Raw genomic sequence first — 14,071 nt, 5'->3', positions numbered from 1 at the left:
CAGAGCAGATGGAGGTCCAGCCGGATTCAGAGTCTGAGACAGAGGCACACAGAGATAGACACGGAGACAGACAGAGACTTAGGTGAGGCCGCTTTAGACGTGAAGAAGTGAGGAGCCGGGAATGCTGAGGCCGGAGCCACCCTTGCTCTGCTGAGTGGAAATCGTGGCCCCTTTGAAAGACTCTGCTTTGAGCTTAGTCAGCACTTGAGTCTCCCTTGACCCCATGATGCTATGGCCTTTGGTCCAAGATGTGAATCAGTACGGGCAGCAGCATTCAGGGGCTGATCCAACCGCCCTGCAGAGGGCATGTGGCCAACCCCAGGGGTCTGGGTGGCCCACAACCTCCCCTGTTACCCAAAGTAGATTGTAGGAACTCAAACGGTTATAGTCAGGAGGGCAGGGCTGGGGCCTCTTGGATGCGCACTCGATGGCCAAATGAGGGGACAGGTTAAGGTGTGGCTGAGGAACAGGGGGGCAGGAGTGAGGAGGGCAGAGGGCAGGAGACCCAGGCTGGCCTGGCTGGCTGCTCCCATGGGGCGGTTGTGGATCTAGATGCCAAAACCCCGTTTGATCCATCACCCTGGAGTTGAGGATGCCCTGGAAACCGATGGCACCCAAATATACTGGAGACTGAGTTGCAGACCAGCCTGCCATCCTACAGGAGCCATTGGGACGCAGAGGAAGCTGCTTCGTTTGGGACAAGGGGCACAAGACACGTGCTCTCGTCTCAGCTCTGCCCCTGCCGGGCTCTGAGCGCCTCCTTGAGTCACTGGGCCCTTTGGCTCCAGATTCTCTTCCTCAGGACCCAGAAGGATGTGAGCGTCTTGTGAGCGGGTAGCTGCTGTGTCTGACGCGGCTGCCCAGGTGCTCGGCTCGGGATAGGTGACAGACAAGTCCTGCTGAAATTGTCATAGAATGGTGTCCACATGCCTCACCTGTTGTGAGGGTCAGATGGGAGGAGGGGTGAGGAAGCTGAGGAACAAAGTGTAAAATTGGCTGGGGTGGGCAGTCCCTGGTTGAGTCCCTGGTTGAGTCCCATCCTGGTGCCCGGGTACTGCCTGGGAAACCACCCTGAAATCAGAAGGATGCTTGTGGTGTGTGGAAGGTGAGCCAGGGAGGCAGAATGGGTGCTTCTTGGGGCACCTGGGTGGCTCAGTCGGTTAAGCGTCCGACTTCGGCTCAGGTCATGATCTCGCAGTTTGTGGGTTCGAGCCCCGCATCGGGCTCTGTGCTGGCGGCTCTGAGCCTGGAGCCTGCTTCAGGTTCTGTCTCCGTCTCTCTGCCCCTCCTCCACTTGTGCTCGCTCGCACTCTCTCTCTCTCTCTCTCTCTCTCTCTCTCTCTCTCTCTCTCAAAAATAAATTAAAATTTGTGAATGGATGCTTCTCACTGGGTGTGGGAGCATGTGAAGGGGCAGGTCCCTGGTGGGTGCGTCTGCCCTGGGCTATGCAGAGAGGAAGGCTATGTTCCCATTGCCACACTTTTTCCAAAGTCCTTGGTGGCTCCTTTCCTTATACCACGTCTCCCTGGACATAGTCCAGCTAATCGGGCCCCCACTGCGTTCCGTTCTTTGCATCTTGGACCTAGATAGGCTTGGGAGGGCGTGCTGAAAGGATCTGGGAAGGCCCCTGGTGTCCCCAGCAGCGAGGTTGGGCTCTGCCCTCTTCAGGCCGGCATCCGCCCTTTTACCAAGGCAAACACATGCTTGTGCTGAGATACCTTTTTCTGAATCCAAAAACAACATATATGTTGCCTGTATGTGCGTATATTTCTGTCTCTACATAGGTATATATGTGTTCTGGAAGTGGGCCTATGTGTTTATGTATATTTCTTTGTGTTTATACATGATTATGATGTCCCAGGTCAGCTCCTACTATATGCAATTCCTTAATTTGCTGTTTTTCCTACTTATTACTTGGAGCTCTCCTGACGGTACATGTGAACCCACCGTGCCCGCGTCATCAGTATGCGGTGCTGAGGGAGGGGCTGTTACCTGCCAGGTCCTGGGGAAACCCTAGGGGCTGACCAGACATGACAGTTCCTTCCGAGTACTTGCATCTTGTTTCATGGTTTTTCTATGTCATGGGTCACTCAGTCTTGATAGATCCTGTCTGTGCACCTATCTTCTCTGCCCCTCTGACTTGCTTTGGTTTCAGAAACTAGGTACCAAACCTTCTTTGTCAGTTCAGGCTGATAGAACAAAAGTGCCACATGGGGCGCCTGGGTGGCTCAGTCGGTGAAGCGTCCGACTTCGGCTCAGGTCGTGATCTCGCGGTTCGTGGGTTCGAGCCCCGCGTCGGGCTCTGTGCTGACAGCTCGGAGCCCGGAGCCTGCTTCGGATTCTGTGTCTCCCTCTCTCTCTTCACCTCCCTTGCTCATTCTCTGTCTCTCAAAAATAAATAGAAAGGTAAAAAAAAAATTTCAAAAGTGCCACAGATGAGATGGCTTTAACGGTACCCATTTATTCCCCACAGTTCTGGAGGCTGGGAAATTCAAAATCAAGGCCCCAACAGATTTGGTGACTGGCAAGAGCCTGATTCCTTGTTCATAGATGGTGGTGTTCTTACCGTGAAGTCACATGGCCGAAGGGGACAAGGCAGTTCTCTGGGGTTTCTTTTTCTAAGAGGGCCCTACTCCTGTTCTAATCCCATTGGAAATTAGGTTTCAACGTGAATTTTGGGGACATTTACACACGCACATTGAATCATAGTGCAAACCCGTTAGGATAGTATATAAAAGAAGGAAAAGTATGTTTTTGGACAAGACCAGAAGAGCTTTCCACTGAGTACCGTACAGGATTTTCAGTGCGCTTGGTTGGACAGAGATATTTATGTGTTTACTTGGGTGCTGGTTGTGTCTCACCTGGGTGAGATACTGTTTGCTTGTTAACGGTCTGACTAGGTAGGATGGTCTGGAGTTGTTCCTAGAGAAAAGAGAAGTCCTCTTGGTGATGATCTATTGGAAGCTCCTTTTTTTTCTTTTAAGTTTATTATTTTTTGAGAGAGAGAGAGCGAACAGAGGAAGGGCAGAGAGAGAAGGCGAGAGAGGATCCCAAGCAGACCCTGCACGGTCCACACAGAGCCTGATGTGGGGTTCAAACCCACGAACCATGAGATCATGACCTGAGCCAAAATCAAGAGTCAGATGCTTAACTGACTAAGCCACCCAGGCGCCTCTCAGAGGCTCCCTCAATTCTGTGTGTTCTATTTTTTTTTCTAGCTAGCCTCCATAAATATCTTATTTCCAGTTCGGTTTTTCAGAATCTGAGTTTAAAGATTCCAACTAAAGTCACCCAAGCAAAGAGTTCAGCTACAAAGATGAGATGTCAGGGATATCATTGCAGAAGGCAAGGGAATTAAAGGGTAGCCGAGTCTCCCTTCTTTCTTTATTTCTCCTGAGACTCGATTGGCATTCTGGCATCTCTCCCGGATCCGCTTACAAACAGGTGGAATCCGCAGCCTGGGGCTGCTGACTCAGCCTGGATTCACACCGCCTGCAGGAAGGCGCTCAGCCACTGGAGAGCCTCTCTTGCTGAGCGCCTGGTATCGTTGCACATAAGTCCGTTTTAAAACTAAGTGTGTGGGGATGGGATGTTCCATTGGGCACCTGTGTGTGCACCCACACACGCACAATGCCGCACCGAGCCTCCCCCATTCTGGAAACACTCCCCTGACCCTGGAGTTTATGGGTTGTGTACACCTCGAAGGAAGGGTAGAGTCCAGATCGGCGTGACTTTCAGAGTCCCTGCGTCCTCCGGGACCCACTTCTGTCCACAGACGGTCTGGCAGGACGGCCCTCCCACGTCGTGTGTAAGCTCCAGCTTCCCCTCCATGCCCAAATCGGTAGCTGTGATGAAATAAAAGAGAAGACTTAGTTTGCTAGCAAATTACACTTCCCCGAGTTAGTTTCTTTCTTTTTTTTTAATGCGGGGCTCGAACCGTGGGATCGTGACCTGAGCCAAAACCAAGAATTGGACGCTTAACCGACTGAGCCACCCGGGCGCCCCCATTTCCCCAAATTTCTAATGGCGCGTGACCTAGCTGGAAGGAATTCCGTGGTAGACGTTCATTGCTTGTGGGTCTCCTGACCGCCTTTCGGGGGATTCTGTCTGCCTCCCCCATCTGTTCCATGGGATCTGGGTGGGTTGTTTATTTATGTGTGCTTTTATGCCTTCACCATGCCACTTCCCTCGCCAGGGACGCTATCTAACCTCGAAACGGCCAGTGTGTTGATTGCCAATATCCCTTGAGCCCTGATGGTATCCCTAAGTAGCCAAGTGACAGCTACTTGTATCCGAAGATGGGAGCTGTCTCATAAACCCCACAGACGCTACGTGCTGGCAATCTTGGGAGAAGTGTGCTGTCGTCTGCTTTGATTTTCCCTGGAGCTTGAGCCTGGAAGAGTCTAGCAGCAGCCCGGCTTGCCAGACCCAGCGCTGTGTTCATGGAAGACGGCACCTGACTCAGTCACCCGACAGTCCAGGAAGGGTGTTAGCTCTTGGTTGTGTTGAAATAATGTTCTCCCTTGACTTAAATGTTAAGGAGTGATATTGCAGAGCAAATCCCTTTTCTTTTCTTTTTTTTAATGTTTATTTTTGAGAGAGAGAGAGAGAGAGAGAGACACCCAGTGCAAGTGGGGGAGGGGCAGAGAGAGAGGGAGACACAGAATCTGAAGCAGGCTCCAGACTGAGCTGTCAGAACAGAGTCCGACGCGGCTTGAACTCAAGAAATACGAGTTCGTGACCCGAGCCGAAGCTAGATGCTTAACCAACTGAGCCACCCAGGCACCCAAAAAATCCTTTTCTATACGTATGATAGGCACATTAAAGTGAAAGACCCTGTTCAGTCAGCCCAAAAAAATCACCAGTCAAGTTGTTTTAGGCAGGAGGGAAGTTGTGTGTGTGTGTGTGTGTGTGTGTGTGTGTGTGTGAGAGAGAGAGAGAGAGAGAGAGAGAGAGAGAGTATGCACACATATTCCTGCAAGGACCGCATTTCTTGACAAGCCTGTCTAAAGTGGAATATTTTGATGAATAGAATTTAGTGGAGAGCAATCTCACAAACATACTGTCACTCAAATCCATCAGACTCTTAGATGCAGAGATGAAGGAGGTGATCTGATCTGCCGAGAGCTCCGTTTTTGTTTCTGGAAGATCTCCCCCACTTCAGGGATGGCCCGGTGGTCTTTGGGGCTGGAGGGCGTGAGCCTCCTATGGATGCAGGGCTTTGGGCCAGCACTGTTGCCTCTCCCTGGGTTTGGTCAGGGGGAGGGAGGCTGGGGGGCACTTGCACCACTCGCTCAGGTGGGCCCCCCCCTCCAGAACCTGAGAGGGTGGGGCTTATGTCACAGGAAGCCCCCCCCTCTAGAGTGCTGGTGCTGGGACCATTCACTCTTGCTGGGTGGTCACAAAATCCTCTATCCCCAGACTCACTTTCACAAGAATTCTGAGAAATTGCTAGAAGAAGAACTTTCCTTTAGCAATGTTTAAGAATGAACTGTTTCTTGGATGCCTGGGTGGCTCAGTCGGTTAAGCTTCTGACTCTGGGTCAGGTCATGATCTGGTGGTTCATGGGTTTGAGCCCCACATCGGGCTCTGTGCTGACAGCTCGGAGCCTGGAGCCTGCTTCGGATTCTGTGTCTCTCTCTTTTTGCCCCAACCCCACTCATGCTCTGTCTCTTTCAAAAATAAATAAACATTAAAAAAAAAATTTTTTTTAAAAGAACAAACTGTTTCTTGATAATCAGATAACATGTAAGTATAGGTAACTTTAGATTTCCAGGTGGGGGGCGGGCACTGAGGTTAGGAGGGAGGCTCTTATTGACGAAAAGCAGGCTGGTTCTAATGAATGTCGTGTCGTGTCCTTGCTGGAAAGGGCTGGTTACTTTGGGAAGTCACTGCAGCTCTCTTGGCCTCAGTTTCCTTGCCTGTTTATTTTATTTTATTTTTTGAAGTTTATTTATTTATTTTTCAGAGAGCATGCGTGCAAGTAGGGGAGGGGCAGAGAGAGACAGAGAATCCCAAGCAGGCTCTGTGCTGTCAGCACAGACCCTGACGTGGGGCTCCAACTCTCAAACCATGAGATCATGACCTGAGCTGAAATCAAGAGTCAGACACCACACCCATGCGTCCCTCCTTGCCTGTTTCAAAGGATGTGATAAGCATGTTGGAATGGGAAATTTTCTACCGTCTTCAGGGTTGGAAGATTCAGTCTGTGGTGTTTGAGATTTATTTCCCCAAACCCTTGAATGACCTCCAGTACAACTTGAGCAAAACATAATCATTTAATAAGCTGAAAAACTACATTCATAGCACCTCTTTATTAAGAGAGACCCGTGTTTTGTTTATAAACATAGACATTCACACATACTTTTGTGTATACGTGTATGTATGTGTTATTATACTAACTTCATTTTATATCATGCTAACCTATATTACATTAATTGGTGTGTGGGTGCTGATCTTTTACTATTTTGTTGTTATAGTTCATGGAAGTAAAACATGAAAATATTTAAAGTAAAAAGAGAGGCCAACAGGCCCTGGGGTTCTACACTTTGCCAGCTGTCCTGCTTTGGGGACAGTATGCATAAGTCTCTGTTTTAACACAGCGTGTTATCTGTGGAGGGACTGATTCCTTCATTGCGTGGAGCACAGATTTTCGAACTGTGCTCAGTGGAACTTCAGAACTATAGAGAGATTCTCTGAAATCTGAGAAAATGTTTGAAAAAATACTTTAAAACTCTACGAACAGACACCCGGGGAACTTGACAGGTTTAGTTTCGGTGGCTAGCACAGTCTCTCTGTACTTGGGATTATATGTTTCTATCTTTCCTTCCCTTCTGTGCACACCACGCTGGGTGGCATTGGAGACCACCAGCATATTGCCTTGTGCTGATGGATTAATTTAGTTTTGTTCTTCGGTAGCTCTTCTGCCCTGTCTGCCTTATTAAAGAATACAGGGCAAGCTGTTAAAAAACAGGTGCTGTTTGTAATCACTCATCAGGTTGCATCAGGACTTTTCCTGATAATGTGCAACCAGGGGAGAAATCAGCAGACAGAGCTCATGCTGCAATTAGCATCCCCAACCCCTAGTGTCAGATTTTCAGGTTTGTCAAATAGCTTTATTGTTCCCAACGATAGACTGTGTAGTGAGAATATAGTATAAATTGAGCTTATAAAATAAACGCAACTTTTCTCTATGCATAGGATTCATTTGGAAGAATAGTTCTGCTGTTGAAAATATTTGGGAGCCACTGAGACAGGGAAGAGAACACAGATTTTATAGGCAGACGGTTCTAGATTTGAGCCCAACTCCCGTAGCTTACTAAGTAGATGGCCAAGGGCAAAGTACTTTGCTTCCCATAGTAGTGCCATCTGTAAATTGGGCTTGCTCACCGCCAGGCAGGATATTTTTGAAGATTACAGAGAAATGCACAAATGGACCTAACCCGTGACCTGACACATAACAAAAAGTTCAGCATGTGATAACTATTACCAAGGTTTTCGTGCTGGGCCATATTTCATGCCTGGCCATTAAGAGCTACCTTTTACACTATGGAAAGACATTCTCTCGGTTTATTTGCATGTATTTGCATATTGACTTATATGGTGAACATAGCGTATGCATATCCTGGTAAATACATTTTCGTATAATTTAGAGACGTTTTGGCAGACTGGAGTGGCGCGTTCTTTCTGATGCATCTTTGCAGCATTAAGTTAATTTCCTTTTCTTTCATTTTGAAAGTCTGTGGAGCCTTAACCGAAGAATTTATTGTACTTTAGTTTTTTCTAGTAGAAAAAAAAAAATCAAACAGCCGATGGGAACTGCTTTTATGCATTGGGGCTCCAAAGTGCTGCTTTATTTGTGTGTACAGGCTCTTTGTGGGTGGACTGCAGAAATCCCTGCTCTTGGAAATGTTTCTGAGCCCTCTGGGAAACTGAACAGGGAAAAAAGAGCTAATTAAAAAAGCTGCCATCCGCCTCCTCTAATTAACTTGCTCTCTGCTCCTGGGAGAGGGTACGGAAATGTGAAAATAACACAGGCATCACCGGAAGTGAATGCCATTCTTGTGGTGCTCCGGTCGGTCGCCCCGTGGTGTTGTGATGCAGAAATGGTTCACGGTAAACAGGCAGGGAATCACAAAGGGGCTCCATGTGCCCTCTGCCTCCCTCACTGGGCAGTGGTGAATGGGGGTTCCTTCTGAGCAGGTGTTCCGGCCATCCGGGCAGCTGCAGCAGGAGAGACCTCATTGGAATTCAGCAGCTTGAGCCCAAGAGTATCCGGCCCTCCCTGTTGCTTGCCTGTGCTGTTAGGGAAGAGCAGGGGCCCTCTGCGCTCTAAAGCCGCACGTCGCCGGGGCCCAGGGTTGCAGAAGCCAGGGGAAGAGCTCTCAGCCTCTCGCCCCCTGTCTCTGCTGCACTTTGGAGAAGCTCGCAGCATCCGTGACTGGCGGTGCTGCTAACGTCTTCCTGACATCTTGGGCAGATTAAGATCCCAGAGACAACGGCAAGGGAATCAGGGGTGGGCATTTAGGGGACGGAGGCCGTCCTTCAGCAGAGATGGCTTTGGCCTCCTGGCGGATGTGGCCCCTGGTGGAATGGGCCCAGTGGATGTGGACAGCAGTGAGTAGCAGTGGAGACTCCAGTCTGATGGCCCTCCAAGGAAGTTCTGGAAAGAGGCAAGTTGGCTTTGTGTGTCTTGTCAGTGTTGCCCCTGCCACATTCCGTGCTGGGGGGCAGGGTGACTTCCGGGACCCCCCAGGGTGATCCAGAGTCTTATTCCTCTTTGATATTCCCTTGTGTAACTTCCTTGTGTTTTTCATGCCCCTCAGCAGACTCTGCAAAGCTCAGGTACCTCGATCTGTCGTTGTCCAAGCGTGTATCTTCACTTCCCTACACAAAAGCGAAGGCCTTTAAATATTAATGTGTGTTTGTAAAAGGTCCGCATGGCCCCCATCCTGTTTGTGTGGAGTAAGTCTTTACTCAGGAAATTTGATAGTGTGCAGGCTTCAGCTCGTTGGATCTCATCAAAAGCAGATCCGATGTTTCTGTTCATCTCTTTGGGTCCCCTGAGGGCTTTGTGGCTTTGCTGGAGGAGCCAGGGTTCTTGGGGATGGGGGAGGGTGGTCTTTGGCACTGACAAAATGAGCCACTGACGAGTTGTAAAAACATCAATGTAGATTTTTCTGAAGGAGAACTCACCAAATGGCTCTTTTTTCCTGTGCCGGCAGACGGTGGAGGGATTGGCCTGGTTCCTGGCTCTCTCTGCCCGCTGGCAAGACAGTCGTTGGGAGAGGCTGCCCTCTGCCGAGGTCACTAGTCCTCTGACCCTTGCAGAGCTCAGCAGTGTGAGCACCTCGTGCTCCGATGCTCACCTGGTCCGTCACCCTCTGATTCCACGTCTTCACCCAGATTGGCCCGCTGGGCCACTGTGTCAGCCCGGAACTTAAGTAGCTGCCCTCTTGATCATTGCCTTTCTTGTTGCAAATGAGTAAGCGGCCTTTTGGTGTATTTACAAGATCTTGAGATGGGCATCAGCCCAGGTGATGCTCTGCTTCTTGGGCGCGGGCATCCTCAGAGCAAGCTTGGGCCGGGACCGCTGGGCATCTTGAGCAAGGGCCTCAGGGCACGTGCCTGGCTCCACCATCTGGGGAGGCCTCATTCTTTCTGGCTTAAAATGGAGCCCCCGGGAGAAGGGGCGTGATGAAGAAGGGCCGTCTACTCTGGGTTTTCTGGAGCCCAGGACAAGGCTTTAGTTTGTTGAGCAGCTCCCCACCCTTACCCCCCCTTACCACCCCCCCCCCCCCCCCCGTTACTGGGAGGGGCATCCTCTGGGTGGAATTTTGGGCCAGTTCTCTGGGTGAGACCTTCCTGCTGAGCAGTGAGGGTCATTATCATATCATTGGGGTCAGCAGGCTGTGTTTTCTGTCTCCCGCTGGCACATCCTCCAGTGAGCTAGCTAGCTTGCTTTCCTTCTTTCTTTTCTTTTCTTTCTTTCTTTCTTTCTTTCTTTCCCTCCTTTCTTTTTCTTTCTTCTTTCCTTCCTCCCTTCCTCCCTCCCTCCTTTCTTTCTTTCTTTCTTTCATCCTTCCTTCCTCCCTCCCTCCTTCCTTTTTCTTTCTTCCTTCCTTCCTTCTTCCCCCTCTTCCCTCCCTCCTTTCTTTCTTTCTCTTTATTCCTTCCTCCCTCCTTTCTTTTTCTTTCTTTCTTTTCCTTCTTTCCTTCCTTCCTTCCTCCCTCCCTCCTTCCCTCCCTCCCTCCTTTCTTTTTCTTTCTCCCTTCCTCCTTTCTTTTTCTTTCTTTTTTCTTTCTTTCTTTTCTTCCTTCCTTCCTCCCTCCCTCCTTTTTTTCTTTCTTTCTTTCTCCCTTCCTCCCTCCTTTCTTTTTCTTTCTTTCTTTCTTTCTCCCTTCCTCCCTTCCTCCCTCCTTTTTCTTTCTCTTTCTTTCTTTCTTTCTTTCTATTCTTCCTTCCTCCCTCCTTTCTTTTCTCTTTCTTTCTTTCTCCCTCTCTTTTTCTTTCTTTTCTTCCTTCCTTCCTCCCTCTCTCCCTCCCTCCTTTCTTTCTTTTTCTTTCTCCCTTCCTCCCTCCTTTCTTTTTCTTTCTTTCTTTCTCTCTTTCTTTCAGTCAACAGATGTTTATTCACTGCCTTTTGGCTTCAGCTCAGAAATGCTGTGAGAAACCAGATTGGCTGCCATCATGGCCTTGAAGCTCAGTAGATGAGAGAGACAATTAACACAATTAGAAGGTGAATAAATCCATAATAAGTTGTGAGAAGCTCTGGGAAGGAAGGGCAGCAGGAGAGAATGACAGGGTGGAGAAAGGCCATATGAGATTTGGTTTCGTGGAGTGGGGATCCTACAGCGTGTTGGAATCATGGCATTGAAATGCGTTCCTGGGAATATCGGTTTGAGTGAATTGGTGTCAGTGTTGACCAAAAGATTCCCCTGTGTTTGTATTTGCCACTAAGGCCAGAAATAGGAATTTTTCTTAGAGCTAAGTTTCAAAGCATATATCATTTGGGCACAAAGCTGGTGATAATGAGATTCCCTCTTGGGAATCATGAGGGGAAATGATTTTGTTCACGTCTGTCCTGGAACAGTCGAATTGGGTGAGCCTGATTCTAGCAGTCTCGGGTGGGGGGTCAAAGTCCTCACCCCCACGTGCAGTGGGGGGCCGCACGTCCTCAGCAGCACTGACCCCTGGCCCCTCAGAGCAGACTCAGCCCTGGCCCCCACCTGACCTTGCGTTTCTCCTCTCTTCTCTCCATCAGGAGTTCTGACTCTGAAGAAGCATTCGAGACCCCTGAGTCGACGACTCCTGTGAAAGCCCCACCAGCCCCACCTCCGCCGCCCCCCGAAATCACTCCAGAACCTGAGATCAGCACACAGCCTCCTGTGGAAGAACCAGGTAACCAAGGTCAGGTGCTCCCCGGGGGAGTTTGGGGGCAGCCGTGGGCTGGGGCAGCTGGAGGAGGGCACCCACTCCAGGGGGCCATCACTGGGGCTCTTTAGACACTCCCAGCCTCTGGGGCCTCTGCTCTGGGCTGTGTTTTGTGAATGAAAACTAAGAGTGAGCAGATATAGTGGATTATACGTATGGGGGAGGCCTGTGGAGAAACCACCTGGCATCCAGAATTGGATTTGATGGGCCAAGCGGGTCTGGGAGGTTTCTGTTTGGGATTCTATCTTGGGTTCTAGTATGTGGCCCTTGGGCCCTGTAAGAACACTGGTTCTGTCTGGACAGCCCGCATGAACCTGCATTTTTATTAAAGACCATAGCCCCCATGGGCTTGGGAATAGAGATAAGCGGTAAATGGGAAAGAAGAGAAAGCCATAGATAGCCAAACCCGCTCGTGGATGGTTCGTTATTCCTCGCTAATCACAAGTTACCTGACTTCATATCACTTTCTTCCCTAGTGTGACTTCAAACATAGACCTTTCCGTGCCTTTCAGATGTGGTGGTTCCTAGAGGTGGTGGGGGCGGGGGGGATGACAGAGCTCATTCCCCAGCCTGCCCACCTAGCTGGTGCTCTCTGCATACATTCTCCAGTTATACTGCAGGGGTGGGACCACCTCCAGCCTGAAGGTTTAACAAGACCTGGAAGGAGATGGGGACTGCCAGAAATGGCCCCACAGGCTGGTCAGGGGCCAAGTGGTCCCAGAAGTATGGCCCCCTAGCCTGGTCAGTGGGCCAAGTGGTCCCAGAACCGATTCTACAGGCCGGTCAGGAGTCAGGTGGTTCCAGAAATGGCCCAGCAGGCTGGTCAGGGGGCCAGGTGGTACCGTCCCGAAACCTGGACTACCTATCTGCTTTGGGCCCTGTAGTTTAGACGGCCTCACTCTGGCTTTCCTCCAGCCACAGCCCTTGCTATGTGGTGGGGCTGCCTGGCCAACCTCCCCTTACACCACATTGTGGATACCTGGGGGCAGCCACTTCCTGGGCCCGCCTAGTCCCCTTCTCATGGCCCATCTTCCCAGGGCTGACTGTACCCATGTTTGTACCTCTCCGCCAAGGAGGAACCAAGGATGGGCCTGGGGCCTAGAGGTGGGATGTCCACGTACCTGTGCTCAAGGCCACCCCAGGTGAGGGATGGGGCTTGGGTGAGTGGAGAAGGAACAGGCTGATGGCCGGGCCTCCGTTCATACTCTTGCCCTGGCCAGGAACCAGGTGAACTGTAAAATAAAATGACATTTTGATCTTGATGTTGGTTTTACAAAGAAATGGGTAGAGTTCTTTATACCTGCCTGGGTTCAAACAGACCCTTACTTTAGAAAGGGTTGACACTCCAGGGCTGATCTGCAAGCAAATACACTCCCTTGCCCTGGGGGGAAAGGGTTAGGACCATTTTTAGGGAGGGCAGATGTCTTTGCTGCTGTCTGGCACGTGCAGTTTTCAGATTCTCCCATCTTGGACAGCTCATCAGTTAGTAGTGTCTGATTCTGTATGGCCAGTTCTAGGTGCTGGACCCTAAGAGGGGAATTCTTGTAATTTATTTGATTTTGAGGTGGAGAAGGAGCCAGGCCTGCTGAGTCTTAAGCATTACCATTTTTTCTTTCATACTGGAAAGCATATAATAATTCTCTTCCTATAATATTGTAAAAACTAATCATGGATGACAAATAGATTATAATTCCTAGGTCAAACGTGTGCATAGGAATAAATGATTCTTTTTTTGTGTGGGTACAAGTCATGCCCATAATGTGTGGGGCACTTTAGGATAGAATTTGACAGAAGATGATGGTGTATTGCAGTGCACAGACCATCCCCACGCACCAGGGAGTGACCAGGGAAGGCCATTGCTGTGAGCAACTGTGCACCTTCCCAGAATTTCCAGCCACGTATCCTTGCTGCGTCTGGGGATGGTTTGCTGCTTCTTTTCTTTCTGTGGCCTGCCCTTGTTCCTGCTGCCTGGCTTGCTTTTCAACAAAGCAAAGAACAGTCTGCATCCTTAAAAACAAACTCACACACACAGCACCCGCCTCTTTCTGAGACGCCAGTTTCTGAAAGAATGAACATTGTAGGGGATTAAGAGATAACCCCCACCCGGAAGGGGTTGGAGCTGGCAATTGCCACGAGTCACAGCCCCACGGAACTTTTGATTCCACCAGTTGGAGTCTTTGAACAGGGACTTTACGCTTCTCCTTCTCAGAAAATTCCAGGGGAGCTAAATATATGTGGATTACACAACACGGACTCTTACGGTTGGGATTGTGACTGCTTAACGCCCCCCTGGCTTGGGCTGTGCAGAGATCCATTTGATTTCCTTCAGTTATTAGAAAAGTCTGCCTGTCCATTCTGCAGACAGCATGGGGCACAGCAGAGGCCTGAGAAGGCGGGAGTGCCTGCTTTCAGAGGTGGCTAGAGGGGAAGAAACGTTCCTTCGGAGAACCACAGGAAAGAAAGGGCAGAGGGGGGATGTCTATTGTTTGGTTTGCCTCTGCAGAGTGCCTGGGATATTGCTAAAGGGGCCGGAAGAGCCACATGAAATAATAGACTAGACCCTCGGCTGTGAATAAAGACATGATTTGCGCTCCTGGAAATCCACATTGTACAAAACAATCAGCTACCTTACCCTGG

General features: G+C 49.9%; 1 protein-coding gene across 20 annotated transcripts in view; it reads left to right on the top strand.

The window, feature by feature from the left end:
* TACC2 (transforming acidic coiled-coil containing protein 2) overlaps positions 1-14,071 on the top strand; it is a 210,936-nt gene that overhangs the window by 148,382 nt on the left and 48,483 nt on the right. For 11 of the 20 annotated variants that reach the window (XM_078434904.2, XM_078434899.2, XM_060641288.3 and 8 more), the window contains one exon: positions 11,265-11,410. In XM_078434904.2, the coding sequence (XP_078291030.2) occupies positions 11,265-11,410 (146 nt within the window). The remainder of the gene's footprint in view (positions 1-11,264; positions 11,411-14,071) is intronic. The other 9 variants (XM_060641305.3, XM_060641303.3, XM_078434907.2 and 6 more) reach the window with 1 other exon arrangement.

The sequence above is a fragment of the Panthera onca genome, chromosome D2 (genome assembly GCF_046562875.1).
Source record: "Panthera onca isolate mPanOnc1 chromosome D2, mPanOnc1 haplotype 2, whole genome shotgun sequence".
NCBI classification, from domain to species: Eukaryota; Metazoa; Chordata; class Mammalia; order Carnivora; family Felidae; genus Panthera; species Panthera onca.
This window is presented reverse-complemented; position numbering and strand designations above follow the sequence as displayed.